General features: G+C 37.5%; 4 protein-coding genes across 4 annotated transcripts; all 4 read right to left on the bottom strand.

Annotated features, from left to right (window-relative positions):
• Positions 1–39: 39 nt before the first annotated feature.
• Positions 40–3,468, bottom strand: LOC135127365 (membrane alanyl aminopeptidase-like). Its single transcript, XM_064053810.1, has 11 exons — positions 2,793–3,468; positions 2,430–2,741; positions 2,199–2,382; positions 1,911–2,149; positions 1,692–1,857; positions 1,180–1,644; positions 941–1,125; positions 716–889; positions 521–664; positions 392–470; positions 40–344 (listed from the first exon to the last, which is right to left on the bottom strand). Exons 1-11 carry the CDS (start codon positions 3,437–3,439, stop codon positions 126–128), a joined length of 2,814 nt encoding a protein of 937 aa, XP_063909880.1. The 5' UTR covers positions 3,440–3,468; the 3' UTR covers positions 40–125.
• A 2,002-nt stretch (positions 3,469–5,470) lies between these two features.
• LOC135127366 (puromycin-sensitive aminopeptidase-like protein) lies at positions 5,471–8,692 on the bottom strand. The gene is given in 12 exon segments (XM_064053812.1): positions 5,471–5,552; positions 5,601–5,679; positions 5,736–5,874; positions 5,928–6,101; positions 6,152–6,616; positions 6,618–6,844; positions 6,898–7,060; positions 7,107–7,188; positions 7,234–7,390; positions 7,443–7,626; positions 7,673–7,981; positions 8,028–8,692. Coding segments are annotated over 11 exon segments (2,583 nt in total). The 3' UTR covers positions 5,471–5,552; positions 5,601–5,661.
• A 1,628-nt stretch (positions 8,693–10,320) lies between these two features.
• LOC135127367 (uncharacterized) lies at positions 10,321–17,818 on the bottom strand. Its single transcript, XM_064053813.1, has 23 exons — positions 16,828–17,818; positions 16,600–16,783; positions 16,395–16,551; positions 16,265–16,346; positions 16,047–16,221; positions 15,805–15,997; positions 15,453–15,730; positions 15,221–15,402; positions 14,990–15,166; positions 14,793–14,939; positions 14,665–14,743; positions 14,390–14,611; positions 12,953–13,599; positions 12,429–12,903; positions 12,227–12,383; positions 12,100–12,181; positions 11,891–12,050; positions 11,662–11,845; positions 11,343–11,617; positions 10,934–11,295; positions 10,744–10,890; positions 10,618–10,696; positions 10,321–10,569 (listed from the first exon to the last, which is right to left on the bottom strand). Exons 1-23 carry the CDS (start codon positions 17,769–17,771, stop codon positions 10,336–10,338), a joined length of 5,622 nt encoding a protein of 1,873 aa, XP_063909883.1. The 5' UTR covers positions 17,772–17,818; the 3' UTR covers positions 10,321–10,335.
• A 1,307-nt stretch (positions 17,819–19,125) lies between these two features.
• Positions 19,126–23,124, bottom strand: LOC135127368 (membrane alanyl aminopeptidase-like). The gene is given in 12 exon segments (XM_064053814.1): positions 19,126–19,735; positions 19,789–19,867; positions 19,917–20,063; positions 20,116–20,292; positions 20,347–20,528; positions 20,579–20,856; positions 21,085–21,277; positions 21,342–21,640; positions 21,686–21,842; positions 21,891–22,074; positions 22,119–22,424; positions 22,475–23,124. Coding segments are annotated over 12 exon segments (3,105 nt in total). The 3' UTR covers positions 19,126–19,282.
• Between the last annotated feature and the right edge of the window lie 865 nt (positions 23,125–23,989).

Raw genomic sequence — 23,989 nt, forward strand, 5'->3', positions numbered from 1 at the left:
CAGAGCTCAAATGTGTGTTTTTCAGCACAATAATTGTGGTTTTAACATTTATACTACTTTATTTAAGAATCACAAAATAAATAATTGAAATAGTATCTACAACACTTTTGAAGTTACTATGTCAGTTAAAAGAAATTGAAAAACAGGTATACGACCCCAATGAGAGCAAGATTTACCAAGTGGTAGGTATTTATCGAGGCACCACTGGTTGGGGCAAAGTAATCTTTAAGTTTTCCTTCCAAAGTGCTGATTGTTTTCAAGTTTGTTGTAGCTGATTTAACTGCTTCATTACCAACTGCTACAACACTGTCATCTAAATCTCCCTTTTTTAAGAACTCGCTCAACTAAAAATTACAGATTAATAGTGGCAACGAACTTAACTAAAACCCACCGTATCAATTTGAGTCTGTTCTGTAATGAAATCAGCGACTGTGGATATTAAAGAAGCGAGAGTGGATTGAGTTCCAAAGCTGAAATTTGTTTGGTTAAAAAAGAAATTTTACTGCATAATTTCACCTACCGTGTTTCAAAATCTGTGTAGTTATTCTTTATAAACTTTAGCATATCATCAACACCTTCCTTCTCGTTATTAGAATACACAGATTGGAACACATATCGCACGTCTTGGATTCGGACTTTGTCAGTCAGTGCTAGCTTCAAGTACCTGTAATTGCGAATTAGATTTGAGAAAACTGAAAACAAACGACCAACTTACTCTTGTCTGAGAGTGGCGTCGTTGATACATCCTAGAGCTTTGAGTATTGTCACTTGTTCGGTAGCTAGGTCGGTTGAGAGATATTTATTATAAAGAAACTCGTAATCGCTTGTAGAGTTTTGGCTGTTTTTCAAACCGGTACAATAGACAATACTTTTCAAGTTTCGACTCGGTCTAAAAATTGCAAACGTTTATGAATTATTTTGACTGTTTTGAAATAATTACATTTTATCGTCTGTCGTGTAGCTAGTAAATGCTGCAGTAGCATTGTTAACACAGTTTTCTTCCCCCAGGTTACAAGCCCACGTTAATGCTAAAACCTGTTTGAGCGTGTAAATTTGTTCGGTTGAATTTTCCTTTGTGAAAGGAGCGGAATCTAGCAGACTTTCCATCAACTCCTTAAGATATTCCTAAAAAGACGCAAGAATCATTATTGGTGGGAATAGTCAGTACCATAATATTACTTTTAACGGAGTCCTTATTTTATCGTCACTGGTTCTCTTTAACAGATAACTAAATCCATTGAAAACAGGATACCAAGTATAATACGAATCATCTGTTTTCATAAACGCCAAAAATCTCAATACATCTGCGTATTCTGCCTTGCCTGCTCTGGCAAAATTTAGTTGGTCATCGACCAGTTGAGATCGACTGATTTCGTCTATTTTACCGAAGTTATCAGAGTTTAGAGCATCTTTAATTTTTGCCAGAAGTGTGTCGTCGTATTCTACTCTGTAGTAGCCAACTTGTTGGTTGTTCAAAATAATCCAGTTATCTTCCTTGTCGAGAGTTATGGTCAGATTTTCACCTGGTTTTAACCAGTCTATTGTGGCTGTTTTTGTAAATTTGGATGTGTCCGCAGATGTGGTATAAGTAATAGGAACGTACCACTCGGTGGCGTCGGTACCGTCGTCAGAGAAAAATCGTTGCTGAAATTTAGAATTGTAGATAATTTTTTGAGTTATCTTATACTTACTTGAATAACGGTTATATTAACTCCGTCTTGCGTAAGTGAGAGTACGGGATATCCTGCTTTTTTTGTCCAGTTGTCCATGACTACCGTCACATTGTCGGGCATATCCTCTGGTTTAAAGTCTTCGAAAGAGCTCCACAGTTGATCAGGGGTAGCCACATCTGTAGCGCTAGAAAAAATATATTTTTGTATGGGTGTTGTTAAGAGGAGGTAAATGTTTACTGGTCCTTGAGGTATTTATTAAGTCCGTTCTTAAAATTCTCGAGTCCAAGAAAGCTTTGCAACATTTTTAGAACAGTACCACCTTTGTTGTAAGAAATATCATCAAATCTGCTCTCGATTTCATCAGGATCACTCGTGTTGTAAGACAAGGGTTTTGAATTCTTACTAGAATCAGTTACCAGTACGGGTTGAACTTGTTCAAGAACGAATTGTTTCTCCAATTGCCATTTTGGTTGAACCTGTAAAAAATTGTTTACGCAATGTTGAGACCACCGGTGGTTGTCTCACCTGAGCAGCAGAGTGATATTCAAAGTACGTAGCGAAACCCTCATTCAGGAAAATATCAGACCACCAATCTAGAGTGACGTAATCTCCAAACCACTGATGGGCCAGTTCATGAGCGACCACAGTATAGACAACTTGTTGATATTGGTTTGACGACTGGTCTTGGTCCCATATAAGATCCGCTTCTCTGTAATTACAAGTTTTAGAGGAAGAAAGTAAGATTTCGGCGAGTACCTGTAAGTCACCAATCCCCAGTTTTCCATAGCACCGGCTGCAAAGTCTGGAATAGCAGCTTGCGTCATTTTTTTATTCCCCAAATCTCCGTATGCAATATTCGTGAAATTCTTCATCTTGTTAAGAGCTTCGGTACCTGCATTAAGAGCTTCGGACAATGTTTCCTTTGTTCCCGGTCTTCCGCAAACTGACGTTGGTGTACCATCCGCAGTATTCGTACCATTTATGCACTCAAATTCTGAGACGATGAATGCGATCAAATATGTGGACATTGGAGGTGTCGTATCAAAGGTCACTTTGAGAAGACCATCCCTAATGAAGGAAAATAAGAATTATCTTTTCCGAATTGTACCGTCTACTTACGCTGCCGAAGCTGGCTTTGCCTTTTGCTTGGTATTGGATAATGCTGTACTTGTGTTTGGATAGGTGATGGTGATGTCGAATGTTGCTTTAAAACTCGGTTCGTCGAAGCATGGAAACGCTCTTCTCGCTCCCATCTCTTCGAACTGAGTGGTTGCTAAATATTTTGTATTTCCATCGGCATCTGTGTAATTACTTCTGTAAAATCCATCCATATCTGTATCGCTGAGCACTCCGGTGTAATATATTTCCAAAATGTAATCAACTCCTTTTGTTATGTTTTTACTGCCTGTAATTGTAACAAAATCGTTGGCGTCCACGTCCTCTGCCGTCACAGTTCCCGCGTATTTATTTCCTGTCAAAGTCACGTTACTAATTTCGAGGGCTTTTGCATGAATTACAAAAGAGTTGGTGTCTTTGAGAACATTCAGCTTTATGTTTACGACTCCACTAAACTCTCCGTTCTCTAAATTATCTTTAGTCACTGTCAACTTCAGGTCATAGTTGGTAGGTTTGACTAAAGTGTCGTCGAGACGATTGTCAGTGGAAGCTCTTGGACTCACTGGTTTTTGCAACGGAATCCCAGCATATTTCTTTGGCCTAGCCTCGCTGCTGATCACTAGCGCGAGAATACACAATAGTCGCCACATGTTTTTTTAAATCAGAGCCACTTCACTACTGAGATTGAACATTGATGTGAAGTGATATTTATACTCTTCTTGTTATCTTATCCTTCGTTTGATATTGAATTGTTGTGTGTTTGACGTATCACTTTAAGAGTTTTATCAAATAAAACTCAATATTTTTGCTGAAACGCTAAAACATTTTGCCCAATTTCTACGAATTGTGTTTTTCGATACACAATTATAAGGGAAATTCATGATTGACGGGAAAATGGTAGCCGATGTTGCTTAACGTGGTCTAATTATTTTTATCCTACGGAAATTTTAGAAGTGGCTTTTTGAAACCTACTTTGTTTTTTATAATTCACTCGTCAAATGTGAAAATTTCAAGTGCAATTCCCGTTTTGAAATGTTCCTTTTTTTATCACTAGTGAAAAAACGTGGCATTTATCACATCCCTTCAGTTGACTGAACCAAAGAAAAGAACTTTGTGTATTATTAATAGTAAGACTAAAATTTTTAAATGTAGCACCACTAATAGAAGATGATACGGTACAGGTTGGTCCAGGTTTCATAGATATTTTCGTTTTAATTTCATAAACATAACTTTCAGGGACACTAGTGGATTTCTATCCACCATACCTTTTCAGTGCTAATAAGTCTGTTTCAGTGCCAATAACAATGCGAACGTTCTTCGAAAACAGTGACCGGTATACTGCAATTTACTTTGCAGTTTCGGGACCTTTTTTTCGTATTCAATTCTTTAACAGTTTGTAAAGATGAAATGAATTTATGACGAAATACTTAATACTCAGAATCATGGTTAGTTATAAAAGTAAGGGGGTAGAGTACTTGCAAGTACTAGCTACCGCCAACCCACCCCCTTATTATTTTTAAAATAATGTCTTTTGCCAAAATCAATCTTTACTTAACAAGTACTACCCCGCCCACCCACCCTCTATTTTTCTTAAAGAGTATATAATTTGCCAAAATCAGTTGTACTTTAGGAAATACTAGCCCCGCCCACCCGCCCTGTATTTTCTTAAAGTGTATATGATTTGCCAAAATCTGTCGTATCTTAACAAGTACTAGCCCCGCCCACCCGCCCTTTATTTTCTTAGAGGCTATACCATCTGCCAAAATCAGTCATATCTGTACCTCCTAAGATGAGGAGGTACTGTACTTCCTAAGATAAGACCGATTTTGGCAAATGATATACTCTCCAAGAAAAAAGAGGGTGGGTGGGCGGGGCTAGTACTTGCTAAGATACAAGACTGTTTGTCTTTAATAAACCACTAGAGGAACCCAAGATTATTTCAAACTCTTTCAAAATTATCAGGGGCTCCCAAAATCTTTTCAAACTGTTTCACAAAACACCAGAAGCCTTAAGTGATATTTATAGATTTTACTAATTAATAACAGAGTAGCACAAATATCAACCAAATTCAGAGAAATGAAAATGCAGTTTACAGAAAAATACTTCTCAAATTCTATAGAGTTTTAAATTAAAAAAACGTAAAAACCGTATATCCACTGTGGGAAAATAAACAAAAGGACTAAATTGACATTTTGGAGTGTTTGATATGACAACAATAACAAAGACTCCTATGTCAACTGCAACATGTCTATTTTTTATTTTTAGATCAGTCAGTATCAAACTTTGGAGAAGGAACATTAATGGTTCGAAATAGTACGTATTGAGAAAATGTCAAAGATAATCCCAACCAAAGAGATTATCTTTGCCAGATGTTGTAAACATTTTTCTATCTGTTGGATGTCATTTAATTGTTGTTTTTTGTTGTAGCAATGTGAAAAAATTTAATGAACAATTCCAAATAAAATTACAATAAATCTTTTTAGCAACTGAACTGACTATTTAGATAAATGGATTGTAGGATTAACTAGTTATTGCTTTCATAATATATTACAAAAACTAATTAATAGATAAGATATGATTATTATCTGGCTAAAAGCGTATATTTAATTCTCGGGAAACTCATGACACGTTGATGAAGTAATCTTTCAATTCTTCCTCGAGCAACTGCGTAAATTCTAAATTATTTTCCGCATTGGCAAGAGCATCTAGCGCAGAAAGTCTTATATCATCATCTAAATCCGGATCTTCGGAGAAGTCTCTTAGCTACAAAATCAAATTAGCACCATAAAAACACATAATCTGTTTACAAACCTTCTGTATTTGTTCTTCAGTCGTAAACCTGTTTGACACAACATAAATCAAATAGTTTAAATCATCGCTTCCTCCAAAACTAAAAAGATCAATATTAAATCGGTACTCGTACTAAAATCGTACTTACTAGCTCACAAACTGTAGGTAATTGGTAATTGCAAAATCAAAAGCTGCGTTAACACCTTCAGGACCGCTGGTATATACAGACGCATACACCGTATAAACGTCCTGTCGTCTTATTCCAGATCCTTCAGTGATAGTTTTTAGGAGATATCTAAAAAGCACCACCAAATTGTATCCTCAAAACTACTTAATTATTATTTTTACGTTTGTAATAAATCTGCGTCTGCTGTACAACCTAGAGCTTCCAAAATTATTTCTTGCTCGGTTTGAAGTTGCGACTCTGTATACTTTTGCCAAAGAAAATCAAAATCTAGGGAAGAATTGTCGCTATAACGCAACCCGTTGCAATAAATAAGGTCTTTCAAATTTCGGCTGGGTCTACAACCACAAGAATCAACAAACAACTCACTGTGTTGTAAAACTCATACTTGACAGCGTTGTCCCTGTAGCTAACAAAAGCTTCCTTAGAGTTGTCAGCACAGTCCGCATTTCCAAATGTACAAGCGTAGTACAAAGTCAAACTTTGTTTCAACGTATAAATTTGATCTTCAGGTTTTTCCACATCGAAAGGAGTCGAGGCGTATAATGAACCCATCAAACCAGAAACGTATCCTATGAATTCTTCTCGCAACTCTGCGTTTCCTACTCGTCTCAACAGATAACTAAAAACGTAGAAAGAAGAAACCCAAGGATAATATTCTGTTTCGTTTTCCAAAAACGAAAGTGCGTCTAAAACATTCGAATAATTGGTTCGACCAGCTTGGGCTAGATTGAAAAGATCATCCGCAATCTGAGCTCGATTGAGGACGTTGATACCAGAGAAGTCTGGCTGCGAAAGAGCTAGAGAAATTTTTTGGAGAAGCGACTCGTCGTAGTTTACTCGGTAGTACCCTGAACAAAATTAAACGAATACAAAGTCGTACGAAAAACGAGACAGTAGCAATTTGTTCGTTGTTTAGAACTATCCAGTTGGAACCTGATAAAACCCCAACTAAAGTTAAGTCTTGACCAGGAGTCAACCAAGCTCTTGTTGTCGTGTTGGTGGAATCTTCGCCCGATAAAGTATAGGTGATAGGTACGTACGAAGTTGTATCGGAAGTACCAGACAGGAGAAATGATTCCTATAATTGTGTTACAGTCACGAGTGAAGATATATTGTAGTCGTAGTTGGTACCTGGGAAATAGTTACGTCGTCACCACTGGCCGTCACAGTAAGCAAGGGGTACCCCGATTTGTAGGTCCAGTTAGACATGATTTCGACCATCGTAGCTGGTATTTCTGGGGTGTATGCTTCAAACGACTCCCATAAAATATCAGGTGTACCAACTAAATACATACTAAAACTTGCATGAATACGAGAAACCAATTGAAAATGCAACGTACTTCTTGGCGATATAGTCCGTAAGGCCTGCTTTAAAGGCATCAAGTCCTAGAAAGTATCGAACCATTCGCAGAATGCTTCCACCTGTAAACACTCGATGCAAGCTTTTCAAAAATTACATAGTACTACCTTTGTCGTAAGAAATGTCATCAAATCTATTATCAATTTCTGAGGGCGTTTGCACATCCGACGACAATGGTAACGACCATTCGTACGAGTCACTCTCCAAAGCCACTTGGAGTTGTTCTACAACGAACTGCTTTGACAGTTCCCAGTCCGGAACGTACTGAAATGAAAAACGTAGGTAGTACGGAATTGTTAAATGGAGTAGTACGTACTTTATCACTTGCATGATACTCAAAGTACGTAGCAAACCCCTCATTCAAAAAAACATCACTCCACCAATCCAGTGTGACCAAATCTCCGAACCACTGATGCGACAATTCGTGAGCAATTATTGTAACAACGTATTGTTGGTACTGATTTGACGATTCTTCTTCGTTCCAGAGAAGGTACGTTTCTCTACAACACAACTTCAGTTCTGCGTGACTCCTTCACATGGTACTACCTGTAGGTGACTAAACCCCAGTTTTCCATAGCTCCTGCAGCGTAATCAGGGATCGAAATTTGCGTAAGTTTACCAATGTGCGAAGACGTGTAGGAAATACCAGTGTAGCCTTCCATGATTCGGAGAATCTGAGGTGCCGTTTCAAGAGCGGTACCGCGCGTGTTTTCTGTTTCTGATCTTGAACATACTTCTGTGGGAGTACCATCAATGGGCTCGCCTTGTGTGCACGTGTAATCTGAGACCACGAAGGCCACCAAGTACGTTGACATTATAGGGGTTGTTTCAAAAGTGACTTTGGTGAGGTTTGTTCTAGAAGAGTATACATAGTACGACTCTAGATAGTACGTACACTTACCCAGGTACGTCTTCTTGGTTTAAAATGTTCGTGTTAGCTATGGCGTTCAAGTGTGCGGGAAAAGTGATGGAAATGTCGAACGTAGCCTTCAAAGCAGGTTCGTCAAAGCAAGGGAAAGCTTTTCTTGCATTTGTTGCTTCGAAATCTGTGGACGCTACGTAGTGTACGGTGTCACCTTCAGTGTACCAGCTTTTGTAAAATCCGTTCAAGTCAGTAGGGCTCAAAATTCCGGTGTATGTTAAGTGGAGTAAATAAGTTTCTCCTTGAGTCAATTCCGTCTCTACGTTTACTGTTACTGTATCAGTAAGTGAGTCGGTTTCGGTCGACGCAATATCCAAAGTACTATTCCCGCTTGACAATTCTATTAACCCTATTTCGATATTCTTGGCGTGAAATTTGAAAGAATCTGTTGTTGTAATTACAGAAATGTCGATGTCAACAACACCAGAGAATGAATTAGTTTCGAAAACGTCTTGTTCTAGTTGTAGATCTAGCTTGTAGTGGGTTGGTACCAGATCGGTGGGAAGGCGGTACTCAGCATCTAGACTTTTTTTAGAAAGACTTACATGCTTGCTTCGTTCGTGGAGAAGACGTTTTTTGAGTGGTGAAGGCGACCTGGCAGCAAAAATTGCCGGAACTATTAACAGTACTACCAATAAGTTCATTTTTAGGACAGTTCTAAGAAGACTAACGTGATTTGCGATTTTTTGCATTTTATACTCTTTTGCTCTTCTTAACTTTGCTCACATTTCTATCTAATCTGTATGTCTGGCTGATCGCATCTGCCGCAGCTATTGTTTAATGGTAAAAATAGAAAGATGTCTGTCAAATTTAAAAAGCCGAAGAGATTAATATTTAAGTGGTCATGTATACGATACGAAATTTAGATTATGTTGATTAAAACAGGTTGGTAAATATTCAAAATAACTTTTTTTCCAACTTTGCTCAAATTTGGTGTTGGTTAAGCCAGAAATTGTTGATTTTTATATTGATTATTATCGCACCTTGAATTGTCCGTGATTGAAAGGTTATTGCACAATAAAAATCTCAAATTGTTTTTCATACTTGAGTTTTCGCTTATAAGTGAGATAATAAGTATTATGTTGTTAATTAATAGAAGTTGAGATTATTTTATGATGTACTTGAGTAATGTCGAGGCAAGTTTTCGACATAGTTTCTTAGAAAATTGATACGTTAAATTTCTATTAATTTTTGTTGTAACAGGATGCTGTCCATTGAATTTTTTTTTTCTCAACAGCAATCAAAAATGTAGAAGGAAGAAACTCGACCTCTGTTTCGTTATGCAAGATGAAAGTACTTCAAAAATATCTTCTACCAGTTCGTACTAGATTGACAAGATCGTCAACAATCTACATTCTTTTGAGGACATTGATACCAAGAAAAGTTGGTTGTGCAAGCGGAAGCTGTTCGTGGTTTACGCGGTAGTACGCTGACCAAAAATAAACAATTACGAAGTCGTACTAAAGGGATACGAAGTATTCATTTATACATTGGTTAGTACTATCCAACGAGGAGTTTAAAAACTCCAACTAAAGTTAAGTCTTCATCAGGGCTAAATCAAGTCCTTTTGTAAGAAAAATCACATCACAGTGTGTGTTACAAAACACCAGTTTCAACAACATCAAAAATCTAGAAAAATCCTTATTTTTGGTACTTTCGTGCTAGTGGGGAAATACCTATATTCCTCGTTGGAGTGAGTGCCCACTCCTAGCCTTAAAATCGCGATAAACAAGTAAATTTTTCAATTGTATTAAAATATGAAAGTTTGTTATTTATATAGAGATAGAGATATAGAGACAATATTCGCAATTCAACAGAAATAAGAAGCAACATATTTTTGCCAAATTTATTTGGGATCATGGTGTTGCAGACTGGTACTTTAGATATGGAAATAACAACAAAGATAGTATAAACCTATAGACACTCCAGATAACAGGCTTTTAGACGTGATGATAAAAGCTAAAAATCGATATTAGACACAATTGCAAAATTTTTGCCGCAAGCTTATATAACATGTTTGTTTGGTATTTGCTTGCCGCTTTCTATAGTAATTAACTTGGAAATTTCATTGAAAGTAGTACTTTTATGGGTACTCCTATATTTATTTTTTGACTGTCCTTGACGCTCACCTTGTATAATGTTTATTTCACGCTTGGCGTTTTTCTCATTACATACTTATCACGACAAAAATGCTGATAATAAACTAATTAACAATCCCTGCTGACGTAGCGGTTGTTTCGCGATAAATTAAGTGGAAAAATAAAATATTATTTAGCTAATTTTTCTATTAGTTCACCGAAAATAAAACAGCAGCTACAACTACAAACAATAAATAGTTATTTTTAGTTTTTCTTGAAACGGTTGATCTATGTAACAGAGTTTTTCCTTTGACGAAAAAGTTAGACAGATCTTCTTCAAAAATTTCCGACAATAGCAGCTGTTTCTTTGCAATCGTAATTGAGCTTTGCACAGCATTCCCAATTTTTTCCGTTAAGGTACCATTTTGAATTAAGGAAAACATCTAGAATCACTTATTAGTTAGCTTGAGAAAACAAATCATATGACCTACTTTGTCGATTTGAGATTTTTCCATTATCTTTTTTCCTACTTTGTCGATTAACGATTTTATAATCTCTTCATCTCGGTAGCTAAAATACAATGTTGCAACACTGAGATGACGCATTTCGGTACTTACTAGTCATACATTCCTTGATAATTCTTTCCTAGAAAGTCTAAAATAATATCCACACCTTCTGCATTATTCGAAATAACAGATTCAAACAGCTGTACTGACTCGTACTTTTGTACCTCTGAGCACGGTTGAGTCGCAATTTTCAGAAAACTAGAACGGAAATTATTCATGGTTTCAACATAGAACTACCTACTTATTCAAAATCGTTGCCTTTGGAGTACAACCCAAAGCCACCAAAATCGTTTCTCTTTCATAGGCGGTACCGCTTTCTAGAAACTTGTTCCACAAAAAGTACGCATCTCGTTCCACGTAGTCACTAGATCGCAATGCGTTACAAAACACTGGCAATTTTAAATTGTTGGGAACGCTAAACCCATTTCCATTCTTGTAGTCCAGGAAAGCTTTCTCAGAAATTTCGCTACAGTTAGAATGGTTTATTCTGCAAGCCCATGTAACTACTAACACTTGTTTAAGATTGTAAATATGGTTGTCGTTGTTTTCTAATTTAAATGGCGCCGATTTGTAAACTTGTGTCATCATTTCGTCAATGTAGTGCTACAAAATATGGTAACTATATTGAATTGACTGCTTAGAAGTCGTACCGTCAATTTATCCCTAACAACACTACTTTTTATTCTTGGTAAAATGTCTGAGAAAGCGCTGAAAGCGGCATGCCATGGATAATAATCGGTGTCGTTTTTTAAAAATGACACCGAATGTAGTACTTTCGACAGAGGAATTTTCTCAGCTTTGGCGAGATTGAAAAGATCGTCTACAAGTTGAGCTCTGTTGATGGTGGGAACTGTAGTGTGGTTTTTTTCAAGTGTGGCAGCAAGGCGGTTCCATAAATCTTCGTCGTAGTTAACTCGGTAGTACCCTAAAAGCAATTTAAATGGAAAGAATATGACCTTTTGTCAGTACCTGTTTGCAAATTGTTGACAAGGATCCAGTCCGATTTACAAATAATAGCGTTTTCTATGGTCACGTTATCCGTGGTAGGATTTAACCAAATCCCAGAAATTGTAGTTCCGTTACTGGTAATGTACGTAATAGGTATGTACCATTGCGGACTTAAATAGTAACTATCAAAGAGCTGAAATGGTTCCTGAAAAAACAACATTAACAAAAATTACACTAGAATTAACATTACCTGTGTTATAGTAACTGTAGTTCCATTTAATTTGACATTTAGTAGAGGATACCCTGCTTGTTCTATCCAGTTGTTGACAATGTCGTAAACTCTGAAGCGAAGGTGTACGTGATTCTGAAGTTCTATCCAAAAGTCGTTCGCAGTTGCTGTGTTAAATTTACTAGAAAGTTGTTATAAAAGACATGTGTGTGGTACCGTTTTTCACTTACTCTGTCTCTAAATACTTTTGTAGAGAAAGCTGAAAGGGTTTCGATCCCACTGTGTGATTAATCATTCGAAGAATACTGGCTCCTGTAACAACATACTTAATTCAGATAAGTAAACCTTAGGTACTACCTTTGCTGTAAAACAGATCGTCAAACTTATCCAAAATTTCTTCTTGTTTTCGCACTTGAGTCAAAAGAGGTGGAGCAGTACCGTAAGAATCTTTCAACAAAGCAGTATGCATCTGGTCAACAACAAATTGTTTGTCAAGCTCCCACATACTCTCAACCTAAAAATTAATTTTAGTAACGTTTTTTCAAATTTAAAACGTTACCTCAGCGGTAGCGAAGTACTCAAAGTATCTACTCAACCCCTGATGGAAAAACGAATGCGACCACCAATTTTCAGTCACCAAATTCCCGAACCACATCTGCGAAAGTTTCGAAGCAACAGATCTGGCGACTTTTTGTTTATACCAAGTGGTACTATTGTCATCCCATAGCAGTGACGATTCTGCAAATGTTGGCATCCCCCAACTGGCGGCACCTTCACCAGGAATGGCAACCAAGTCAATTTTTTTAATCCCACTCATGTCATACGGTACTGCTGTAAAATTCTCAAAGTACTTCATCAGTTTGAGAGCTGTGTCTAAGGCATATTGTCTCGATTGTTGTAACTCGGGTTTCGAACACACCCTGTATAAGATACCGTCGGTGGTTTCGTCGCAAGTGAAGTCAGAGATGATGAAAGCAATCTCCATCGTTGATATTGGTGGAGTGGCTGGAAAATTCACTGCGACTAAATTGTCACTAAAACGAAATGATTTTGACGAGGAAAGTTACAATTTTAAGTATTTACTTCAGTTGTTGTATGACATAGTTTTGTAGAGTGTTTGACATGACACTGAAGCCTCTTGGTACTGCTAGGGATAAATTAAAAGTTGCTTTTTTCGAAGGTTCGTCGAAGCAAGGGAAAACTTGTCGTGCGTGAATGGGTACCATTGAAGTGAGAACAAACGTTCGAATGTCGCCTTCTTGATCCTTGTATGTGTTTTCGTACAACCCGTGCGAATTAGTACTAAAGGTACCGTTGTAAGCCATCACCAGAAGATACACACCTGGATGGAGGTTTTCTGTGGTGCTTAGAGTCAAAATATCGTTACACAGATTTAAAGTTTGGGTGAGGTTGGCAGTGATACTGACGTTGCGTAAGTACGCAGACAGGATAGTTTGGTTCTTTGAATGAATTTGGATGTTGTTAGTCGGTTCCCTAATTTTGATAGTTATGTTTACGTTTCCCTGGAATACGTTGGTTACGAAGGCATCTGCTTCTAATTTGATGTCTATGTGGTAATGTACGGGTAGTACTGTTGGAGGCAGGCGGTACAAAGTCTGTCCAGGACAAGCATGTGTAAGAAAGGTAACACAGAATAGTACCAGAATTTTTAGACACATTTTTTGGCGCGTCCATGGTACCATACTCGTATATACTGACGCAGTGGCAAGTACGTTTACCAAATTTTGAAATTTAAAACAGGTGATTATGTTAAAATATGTAACGACCAGTAAAAGTTAGTCATTTGTTTTTACCTTGGTAGCAAGGTTTATGACTCAGATTTTGGCATTCAGTTTAATTGTTATCAGATTAAAAAAAAATAAAAATAAAAAAAGTAGGTGACAGTGTGAATGTGGAAATTAGTTTATAAATAAGTACTGATGGAATTTTTCTATTAACGCAGTTTCGATAGATTACAATGGAACGAATTTATTGTATTAAAGTTCGTGGAAACGTTTGATGTCAGCTGATAAGATCTTATCGGTTAGTATATATTTGTGCACACCAAAGTGGGATTTAAAGGGACACAAGTGTTTGTGTAGAACATCAAACACTTGTGGCCTTTTGTGTAATATATTTAATGGTACTATGTTATGCAGGTACTATGTTTAAACTGTTATTCACCGTATAAGTAATAAATAAATGTAAGTTGTGTAAACAACTTTTTAACAGTTTCAAGTTCTTAACAGAAGTCTTACTGATTTCGGTATAGTAGTACCAAAGTCGGTACTAGCATCCGTTCAAGGTATTGAGAGGAATGGACTAATATCTCTAGGTTTGTTCATTATATAACAGTCTTAATTCTTGTGTAAATAAAATACAGGCAACAATAAAAAGTAACCCGGTTAATCACAGCTACCTGTCGTAAACAAAGTAAGCCGTAAAAACTAGAACATCATCCTAATAAATTTTATTGAATGGGAAAGATAAATTAATTACAACTATTGTTACAATCTAGATCCACATTTGATAAAACAGTACCAGAATGGTCATTATCACTGTGGTGAATCCAATTCGCACACAATCAGCGGTGCTCGTTCCAAGATTGAAGAACTCGGTCAGCTGTTGTTCAAACGCTGCAGTTTGTTTCAAATTAGCCTCAGCACTTGCCAAAGCTGCAGTAGCTGCCGCTAGTACAGTTTCAGGCAAATCGGCTTCAGGATTTGCAAGGAAGTCTTTCAGCTGGAAAGAGCATAAACAGAATTCGAGTTACGGTATTTCGATGATAAACAAACCTTTTGCACTTGCGCTTCTTTATTGAATCTTCCTGCTAAACCACTGAATAGATTGTTGAGGGCGTTCATTGAACCATAGCTGAAAGTACCAAATTAGCAAATATGCGTAAGGTTTACAGTACTCTTACTAGTTTGAGATATCACGCCAGTTTGTAATAAGAAAGTCGTAAGCTATGTCGACCCCTTTGGGATTTTGGGTGTATACAGTCGAAAAGACCGAGGAGGCGTCTTGTTGGCGAATTCCTGAATCGACAGTGATTGATTTGGTGAGGAAACTACAAAATGAAGTGTGAAACTGAAATAGAGATTACAATTTTGTACATACTTCTTTAGAACTTCTTCATCTGTGGCACACCCAAGAGCGGACAAAATGGTCGCTTGTTCGGTTGCTAGTTTGGCACTATTGTATTCGCCCCACAGGAATTCCCAGTCGGCTTGTATGTCAGTACTGTGCCGCAGACCATTGCAGTAAATTACAGACTTCAGATTTTTATCAGGTTTTCTATAAAACTAAAACATTAATGAACGAGATTGACACAGCTAGAAATCTCATTACACTTTCGTTGAGACGTAATTTCCAAAAGCAGCCACAGCTTTGTCTACACAGTCAGGTAGATTTAGCCTGCACGCCCAGGTTATTATTTGAACCCTATTGAAAGTGTAAATTTGATCATCGTCTTTCCGTTCGTCAAATGGTACGCTTTCGTACACTGTTTGCATCAGGTCCAGAATGTGGCTCTACAAAAGTACGACTTATCACAAAAATTATCACTGCTTGGGAGTAGTACCGAAAGCGCTTCTCGTATTCTGTCGTTTCCTGTTCTCGACAACATGTTCGAAAATGCCGTAAGTGCGGAATTCCATGTGTAGTACGAAGTTTCACCTTTCAAGAACTCGAAAAATTTAAACACTCTGTTGTACTTGTAGACGTCAATTTTTGCTAGATTGTAAATATCGTCGACCAAATGGGCTCGGTTAAGTTCGTGAATATCCTGGATGTTTTCGCTTTTGAGTACTGCTTCTATCCTACTTAGAAGATCGTCTTCGTATTGAACTCGGTAGTAACCTAAAATTGACGATGCGCTCACGAGTTCACTGTACTGTGGTACTTATAAATTGTAATTTTAAGCAGAGACAAACCTATTTGCTGATTATTTAGAATTATCCAATCAGATTCTTCTAGAACTGTTGCAATAGCTAGAGGTGTGTCTGGCAATAGCCACGCTCTCGCTGACATATTTTCGAATTTATTTTGATCGGAAGAAAGTGTATAAGCAATAGGGACGTACCAAACGTCTTCTGCAGCAGGAGTACCCGAAAGTACAAAGCGTTTCTAAAATAAAATCCCTCCTATCCAAGTACTTTTTAAAAAAGTTACCAACCTGTGTAACAATAATAGCACTACCATTGTTCTCCACTTGCAATAACGGAAATCCCGCTCTGTTAATCCAGCTGTCCATCACTTTCGATAAATTAGTACCTTCTGGTAGAATATTGGCAGGAATTGATGGTTCGATTCCGTTCCACAGATCTTCAGGAACGGTTGCATCAAATTGACTACAAGAATTAATCAACATTCCAACAAAATCGTAGTACTTACTTATCAGTTAAGTATCTGTTAAGTCCTTGATTGAAATTTGTTGTACCTATAACGTGTTGGAGCATTCGGAAAATACTTCCACCTAAAATCGACTATAGTTTTTTTCATTAAACAAACTTAATAAATGTACCTTTGTTGTAAGAGACCGAACCAAATCTTGAAGAAACCTGTGCTTGAGTATAAGCTTCTTGGGACAAGGCGGCAGCTGAAGGTGCAGCATCGTTTACCAACATTGGTTGAACCTGTGCAGTTACAAACTGCTTGTCAAGTTCCCAAGTTGTTTCCACCTAGAAAACCAAAATGAAACAAAAACTGTGGATGTTGGAGACAGTTACCTCGGATGTGGCGAAATATTGGTAAAGTCTGGCAAAACCTTCGTTCAAGAAAGTGTTAGACCACCACTTACAGGTGACCAAGTTACCGAACCACATGTGGGCGATTTCGTGAGAAATGACGTTCTGGATACTTTGTTTGTAAGAGTTTGACGATTCGGCTGGATCGTAGAGTAAACCAGTTTCTCTGCAATGAGAAGTTAGGCAAAAAACAGAAAGTTTGACGAGTACCTGTAGGTTAAAAGTCCCCAATTCTCCATAGCTCCTGCCGAAAAATCTGGAATAGCGACCTGGTGCATTTTTCCAATTCCAGAATCGAGATACTTAATGTCAGTGATTTCTTCCATTACCGTGATCAATTTGGGGCCAAAATCTACAGCGAGAGCACGCTCAGTTGCAGCTTCCCTTCTTGAACATACAGAATGTATCGTATTTCCTGAACTTGGAGTACAATCAAAATCAGAAACTATGAACGCAATCAAATACGTGGACATTTTAGGTGTGGTTTTGAAAGTAGTGATTACGAAATTATTATCGTCAACATCCGTTCCTTCCGTGTTTCCAAGTGCCAAGGGCAGCAGTTCCTTCGGGCGCCTAATTTTGATATCAAAAGTCGCTTTGTACTCCGGTTCGTCGAAGCAGGGGAAAGCCTTCCTGGCACTGGTTGGCTGAAACTGAGTAGTACCCAAAAACTTCTTCTGTCCATCAGTCCCGATGTAATAACTCTTATAAAACCCATACATTTCGCTGGTCCGCAGTTGTGCACTATACACAAAATTCAGCCTGTAATTTGCGTTTGCTTCCAGTTGTGTAGTCGACACCACAGTCAAAACGTCAGTGTCTTTATCGCTCAAGAAAGTTTCTTCTGTAAGTACCACATTCGTTTCAACTGGGTTTGCTTCGGTCCCTGTAATCCGGAAGAGCTTCGTTTCCGAAAAAGTGATCCCATTAGCGTGCAGTTTAATTTCGTTGGTGGCCTTTAAGTTCGTAAACCAAATTGATACGATTCCTCCGAACTCGTTTTCCTCGAAAAAGTTGTTTTCGATTCTGAGTTCGATGTCATACTTGGAGACTGTTACGGCACCTTCTGGTAAGCGGTAGTCTTGAAGTTCCGCTTTAGGTTCGATGGGCGTAGCACATGCATAGGCTATGAAAAATATTAACAGTTTTATCATTTTCGCATTCGCGGTTTCACTCTTTTGGGATGAAAACTGGCTAAATCCAACAGAGTAGTGGTTTTATTCTTCGTATTATCTTATCACCGACAGCGGTATTAGGTAATAAATTTATGGCTTTATTGAAGCTGTGATCCCTCTTTGGTATTGAGAGAAATGACTCGTTGAACTGTTTTTGTTCTAGTGGAAGGTTTAACTACGTAAATGGAGTTTTATCATGCTGAATATTTTGATTATCTTTGAAGCAAGGAGGAGGTCTTAGTACGTGTCCTTTTTAATGTTTACTAAACAGCGTAGTAAAAATAGCGGTTTATAGGGATCATACTCGTATCCCTAATGATTTAACACAGATTATATTTGACGTGAGTATTTTTTAATCAAAAATATCGAAAAAGTCTGCTCCTCATCGAACCTCTGGATCTAGATCAACGAAATTTTTTAATAATTGTAAATAAAAGTTTGATGCAAATGCGGCGATTGGAAACTAGTTACGAGTAAATAATTATGCTCATTAGTTTTTAATTTTAACTGATTACGCAAGTCCAGTGAGTACGATAAAAATGACGAATCATGTATTAAGGCACAAAATCCGGCTTAACGACACCTGTACTTAAGGTATTAACACTGGAAACATACGTAATAGTCGTCACGTAGCTACAAAACTTACGTTATTCAAAATATTTCCGATTTTTCTTGAAAATAAGACGAGTTTAACTCAAAAAAATGGATAGAATTTTATCCTTTAATCACATAATAGAGTATAATGTAAATTTGGAACATTTTAGAAAATTTGCGTTAAATATATTTCAGATCACTTGAATCGAATTCAAATTAAGTTAATACCTAACGAGTACTGAAGTGTAAAAATTGAAACACTAGGACACGTATGTGTTGTGTAAGAAAGAATTTTCTGACGAAATTCTGAGCAGTTATCCTGTGTTCAAAAATAACGTGGTGACGATATATCTGCGAATTTTCTGACGATTAGGTTGTTTGTTTATGAGGCAGAAATCAATAGGCTCATAAATTTCAAGTTTCAACATAACATCCGGATCATAAAACTATATAATCTTCGTAACATCCAAAATTGACTAAATTAAATATATTTGACTAGATTAAATATACCGGGTGACTTTATTGAAAATTATTGGCAACAATGCTACCAAGTCAGTTCACAGTTGTCTTGATGAGAAAATACAACTAGTAATTTGGTTGGCAAAATTTCAGTAATAAAATTTTACAAACGTTAATTCAGGTCGGTATTGGATAAAATTAAAAGTTCAATTAATGTTTATAAATTTTTTTATTTCATAACGTAAGTCGAAAACCTGCTTTACAAAATGACAGTTTTATTTTTATCATCCATTATTTTACACCTATAAATAAATTTGTGATGCATCGATTCTCTTGCGCAACTAAATATCTGATAAAAGTACTTAAAACAGTTATGTGTCTACGTATATAGAGCCAAAATAAATTACAAAAATGTGCAATAAATTAAAAACGTCCTTCTAAAATAAAAACTGGTAGCAAAGTACCAACAGAGTCGACACAACTGACGTCATTCCAATCGTCAGGGAAGCACTTCCATCAGGTGCATCCGTAGGAGCAGAAGTAGAACCAGGATCGGAAATATCATCAGAAGTGGAATCAGAAGGATCAGAAGTCGGATCAGAACTAGGATCAGCAGTAGGGTCAGAACTAGGATCAGCAGTAGGCTCAGAACTAGACTCAGTAGTAGAATCAGAACTAGAGTCAGTACTAGGATCAGAACTAGACTCAGTGGTAGAATCAGAACTAGAGTCAGTACTAGATTCTGAATCAAGCTTGAAAAACTCGGTCAGCTGTTTTTCAAACTCTGCAGTCTGTTCCAAATTAGCCTCAGCACTTGCCAAAGCTGTAGTAGCTGCCGTTAGTACAGTTTCAGGAAAATCGGTTTCAGGATTTGCAAGGAAGTCTCTCAGCTGGAAAGAGCATAAACTGAATTCGAGTTACAGTAATTCGATGATAAACAAACCTTTTGCACTTGCTCTTCTTTATTGAATCTTGCTGCCAAACCACTGAATAAATTATTGAGGGCATTCATTGAACCATAGCTGAAAGAACCAAATTAGTTAATCTGTGTAAGGTTTGCAATACCCTTACTAGTTTGAGATATCACGCCAGTTTGAAATAAGAAAGTCGTAGGCTATGTCAACTCCCTCGGGATTTTGCGTGTACACGGTCGAAAAGACGGAGGAGGCGTCTTGTTGGCGAATTCCTGAATCCTCAGTGATTGATTTCGTGAGGAATCTATAAAACAAAGTGTGGAATTGGAGTTGAGACTGCAACTTTGTTCACATACTCGTTTAGAACATCTGGATCTTTGGCACATCCAAGAGCGGACAAAATCGTTGCTTGTTCTGTTGCTAGTTTAGTAGTACTGTATTCGCTCCATAAGAAGTCCCAATCGGTCTTTATGTCAGTACTGTGGCGCAGACCATTGCAGTAAATTACAGACTTCAGATTTTTATCAGGTTTTCTATAAAACGAAAAAATTAATAAACAAGATTGACACGAATAGAAATCTCATTACTCTTTCGTTTCTACGTAAGTGTTAAAAGCGGCTACAGCTTTATTTTTGCAATCTTCTTGATTTAACCTACAAGCCCACGTTATTGCCTGAACTCTGTTGAAAGTGTAAATTTGCTCATCGTCTTTCCGTTCGTCAAATGGTACGCTTTGATACACTGTTTGCAAAAGGTCCAGAATGTGTTCCTACAAAAGTACGACTTATCAAAAAAATCATCACTAATTGGGAGTAGTACCGAAAGCGCCTCTCTGATTCTCTCGTCTCCTGTTCTCGACAACATGTTGGAAAAGGCAGTAAGTGCGGAATTCCATGTGTAGTACGAAGTTTCACTTTTCAAGAAGTCGAACAATTGGAACACTCTCTCGTACTTGTAGACGTCGATTTTTGCTAGATTGTAAATATCGTCGACCAAATGGGCTCTGTTAAGCTCGTGGACGTCACCAAAATTATTGCTTTTGAGTAGTGTTTCTATCCTATTTAGAAGATCGTCGTCGTATTGGACTCGGTAGTACCCTAAAATTTCGGGCAGATTACGTTTTTGAGCGTAACACAAACGTTATCAGTTCTTAATGACTAATTTTATAAATATGTATGGAAGCAATATAAGGATTGTAAAACAATTTGGACTGGTAATGCGTTAATGAGTTTACAATCATGCGGTACTTTTAAATTTCAATTTTAAGCCTAATTAAACTATCATGTAATTCTTTTATTGACAAAGTTGATTCGTTTTTAGCATACCTATCTGCTGGTTGTTTAGAATGATCCAGTCAGAATCTTCCAGAACTGCTTCAATAGCTAGTGGTGTATCTGGCAATAGCCACGCTCTCGCTGACATATTTTCAAATTTATCAACATCGGTGGAGAGAGTATAAGCTATAGGGACGTACCAAACGTCGTTTGGGTCAGGAGTGCCGGAAAGAACATAGCGTTTCTAAAATAAAAGTATTCATATTCAAATACGTTTTCAGGTACATTTTACAGATGCTTTTGGTAACCTGTGTAATAGTAATGGTACCATCAGTATACTCCACGTGTAGTAGTGGAAAGCCCGCTTTGTTAATCCAGTTATCCATCACTTGCGATAAAGTAGTACCTTCTGGTAGAATACCATCAGGAATTGAAGGTGCGATTCCGCTCCACAGATCCTCAGGAACAGTTGCAGCAAATTTACTACAAGAATTAATCAACGTACCAACAAATCACAGTACTTACTTATCATTTAGGTATCTGTTAAGTCCTTGATTGAAATTTGATACACCCATAACGTGTTGGAGCATTCGGAATATACTACCACCTAAAATCGACTATAGTTTTTTTCATTTAACAAACTTAAATGTACCTTTGTTGTAAGAGACCGAACCAAATCTTGAAGAAACCTGTGCTTGAGTATAAGCTTCTTGGGACAAGGCGGCAGCTGAAGGTGCAGCATCGTTCACCAACATTGGTTGAACCTGTGCAGTTACAAACTGCTTGTCAAGTTCCCAAGTTGTTTCCACCTAGAAAACCAAAATGAAACAAAAACTGTGAATGTTGGAGACAGTTACCTCGGATGTGGCGAAATATTGGTAAAGTCTGGCAAAACCTTCGTTGAGGAAAGTGTTAGACCACCATTTACAGGTGACCAAGTTACCGAACCACATGTGGGCGATTTCGTGAGAAATTACGTTCTGGATACTTTGTTTGTAAGAGTTTGACGATTCGGCTGGATCGTAGAGTAAACCGGTTTCTCTGCAATGAGAAGTTAGACGGAAAACGGAAAGTTTGATGGGTACCTGTAGGTTAAAAGTCCCCAGTTCTCCATAGCTCCTGCCGAAAAATCTGGAATAGCGACCTGGTGCATTTTTCCAATTCCAGAATCGAGATATTTAATGTCAGTGATTTTTTCCATTACGTCGATTAATTTGGGGCCAAAATCTACAGCGAGAGCACGCGCAGTTGCAGCTTCCTTTCTTGAACATACAGAATGTATCGGGTTTTCTGAACTTTCGGTACAATCAAAATCAGAAACTATGAATGCAATCAAATATGTGGACATTTTAGGTGTCGTTTCGAAAGTAGTGACCACGAAATTTGGATACCTAGAAAGTTACAAGTTACTAAATTTATGGAGCTGGTTGTTGATGTTTACTCTGGATCATCTACATCTATTCCCTCCGTGTTACCAAGTGCCAACGGCAGCAAGTCCTTCGGGCGTCTAATTTTGATATCAAACATCGCTTTGTACCCCGGTTCGTCGAAGCAGGGGAAAGCCTTCCTTGCACTTGTTGGCTGGAACTGGGTAGTACCCAAATACCTCTTTTCCTCATCGGGCCCAATGTAGTAGCTCTTATAAAACCCATACATTTCATCGGTCCGAAGCACCGCATCATACACAAAGTACAGCTTGTACCTCGTGTCTGCGGCTAGTACCTCGGTTGATTCCACAGTCAATACGTCAGTGTTCACATCGCTGGTGAAACTGTCTTGTGTTAGCTCTATAGGGATGTCAACATCTTCATCTTCCCCGTTCACTTCAATCCGGAATAGTTTCGTCTCTGAAAAGCTAATCTTGTTTGCGTGCAGTTTAATTTCATTGGTGGCTTGCAAATTGGTAAACCAAATTGATACGATTCCTCCAAATTGGTTTTCTTCGAAAAAGTTGTCTTCGATTTTGAGTTCGATGTCGTATTTTTCAATTGCTACGGCGCCGTCTGGTAAACGGTAGTCTTGAAGATCCGCTTTAGGTTCGATGGGCGTAGCACATGCATAGGCTATCAAAAATATTAACAGTCTTAACATTTCTGCGTTCACACTTTCACACTTTTGGGTTGAAAACTGGCTAGCCCCCACAGAGTGCTGGTTTTATTCTTCGTATTATCTTATCACACAGAGCGGTAGTAGGTAATGCATTTATGGCTTAATTGAACTTATTATCCCCCTTTGATATTGAGCGATAATTATTCGTTGAATGTTTTTGTTCTATTGGAATTTTTAACTAGGCATTGGAATCTTGTACCGCGATGTATTTTGACAATTTTTTTTTGAAATGAAGAGACCTAAGTGACCGTTTTTATAATTTACTAAACGGCATCGTCTTGGATGGCGCATTTTCGTAATGCAATAAAAGTAATTAATGAAGATTAAATTAATAAAGATTAAATTTAAGGTGGGTTATTTCGTTCTCAGAAATTGAGGAAAGAGATATATATGGCATAGGTCAAAATTTTGGCTCGCTTTTCGTATGCTAGGTACGAGATTTCTAGAAGTGAATTTGGGATAAGTTGTAACATGTTACAACTTGCCCCAAAGCTATTGTTACAACATGCCCCGTAGCACAATTTTCTACATTTAATTACATTTCGACAAAATTATGTGGCTTAGCGTCAAAATGTGTAAGGAATATCAAAGCTGAGTAATTTTTGAGCTACATGCAAAACTAAAAGTTTTAAATTAATTAATAACTGATACGAAAAACCAAATTTTATTAAAGCAATATTTTACATTACTTGGCCAAAACGAAACACGTGCACACATCCACTCACTACGCTGGCTCAAGGAACAGTAGTTGTGATGAGATGATGTCTTATGGTGCAAGAATTAAATTCAGTAAAATACCTGACGTTAAAGAGTTTAAATTGCGGGTAAAAATGTAGTGTTACAACTT

Source organism: Zophobas morio, unplaced genomic scaffold, assembly GCF_036711695.1.
Source record: "Zophobas morio isolate AGI-343-1 ecotype UQ-CSIRO unplaced genomic scaffold, CSIRO_AGI_Zmor_V1 ptg000011l, whole genome shotgun sequence".
NCBI classification, from domain to species: Eukaryota; Metazoa; Arthropoda; class Insecta; order Coleoptera; family Tenebrionidae; genus Zophobas; species Zophobas morio.

Bases quoted from the DNA above. Each gene is read 5' to 3' on its own strand.
- LOC135127365 (XM_064053810.1), bottom strand. From the start codon at position 3,439: ATGTGGCGACTATTGTGTATTCTCGCGCTAGTGATCAGCAGCGAGGCT. The intron at 1,858-1,910 runs GTAAACATTTAC...TATTTTTTCTAG, and splicing joins AATAAATACCTCAAGGACCA to CGCTACAGATGTGGCTACCC. The intron at 1,645-1,691 runs GTAAGTATAAGA...TCTAAATTTCAG, and splicing joins TTAATATAACCGTTATTCAA to CAACGATTTTTCTCTGACGA.
- LOC135127367 (XM_064053813.1), bottom strand. From the start codon at position 17,771: ATGATAAAACTGTTAATATTTTTCATAGCCTATGCATGTGCTACGCCC. The intron at 16,552-16,599 runs GTAACTGTCTCC...TTGGTTTTCTAG, and splicing joins AATATTTCGCCACATCCGAG to GTGGAAACAACTTGGGAACT. The intron at 12,051-12,099 runs GTAAGTGAAAAA...ACAACTTTCTAG, and splicing joins CAAAAGTATTTAGAGACAGA to TAAATTTAACACAGCAACTG.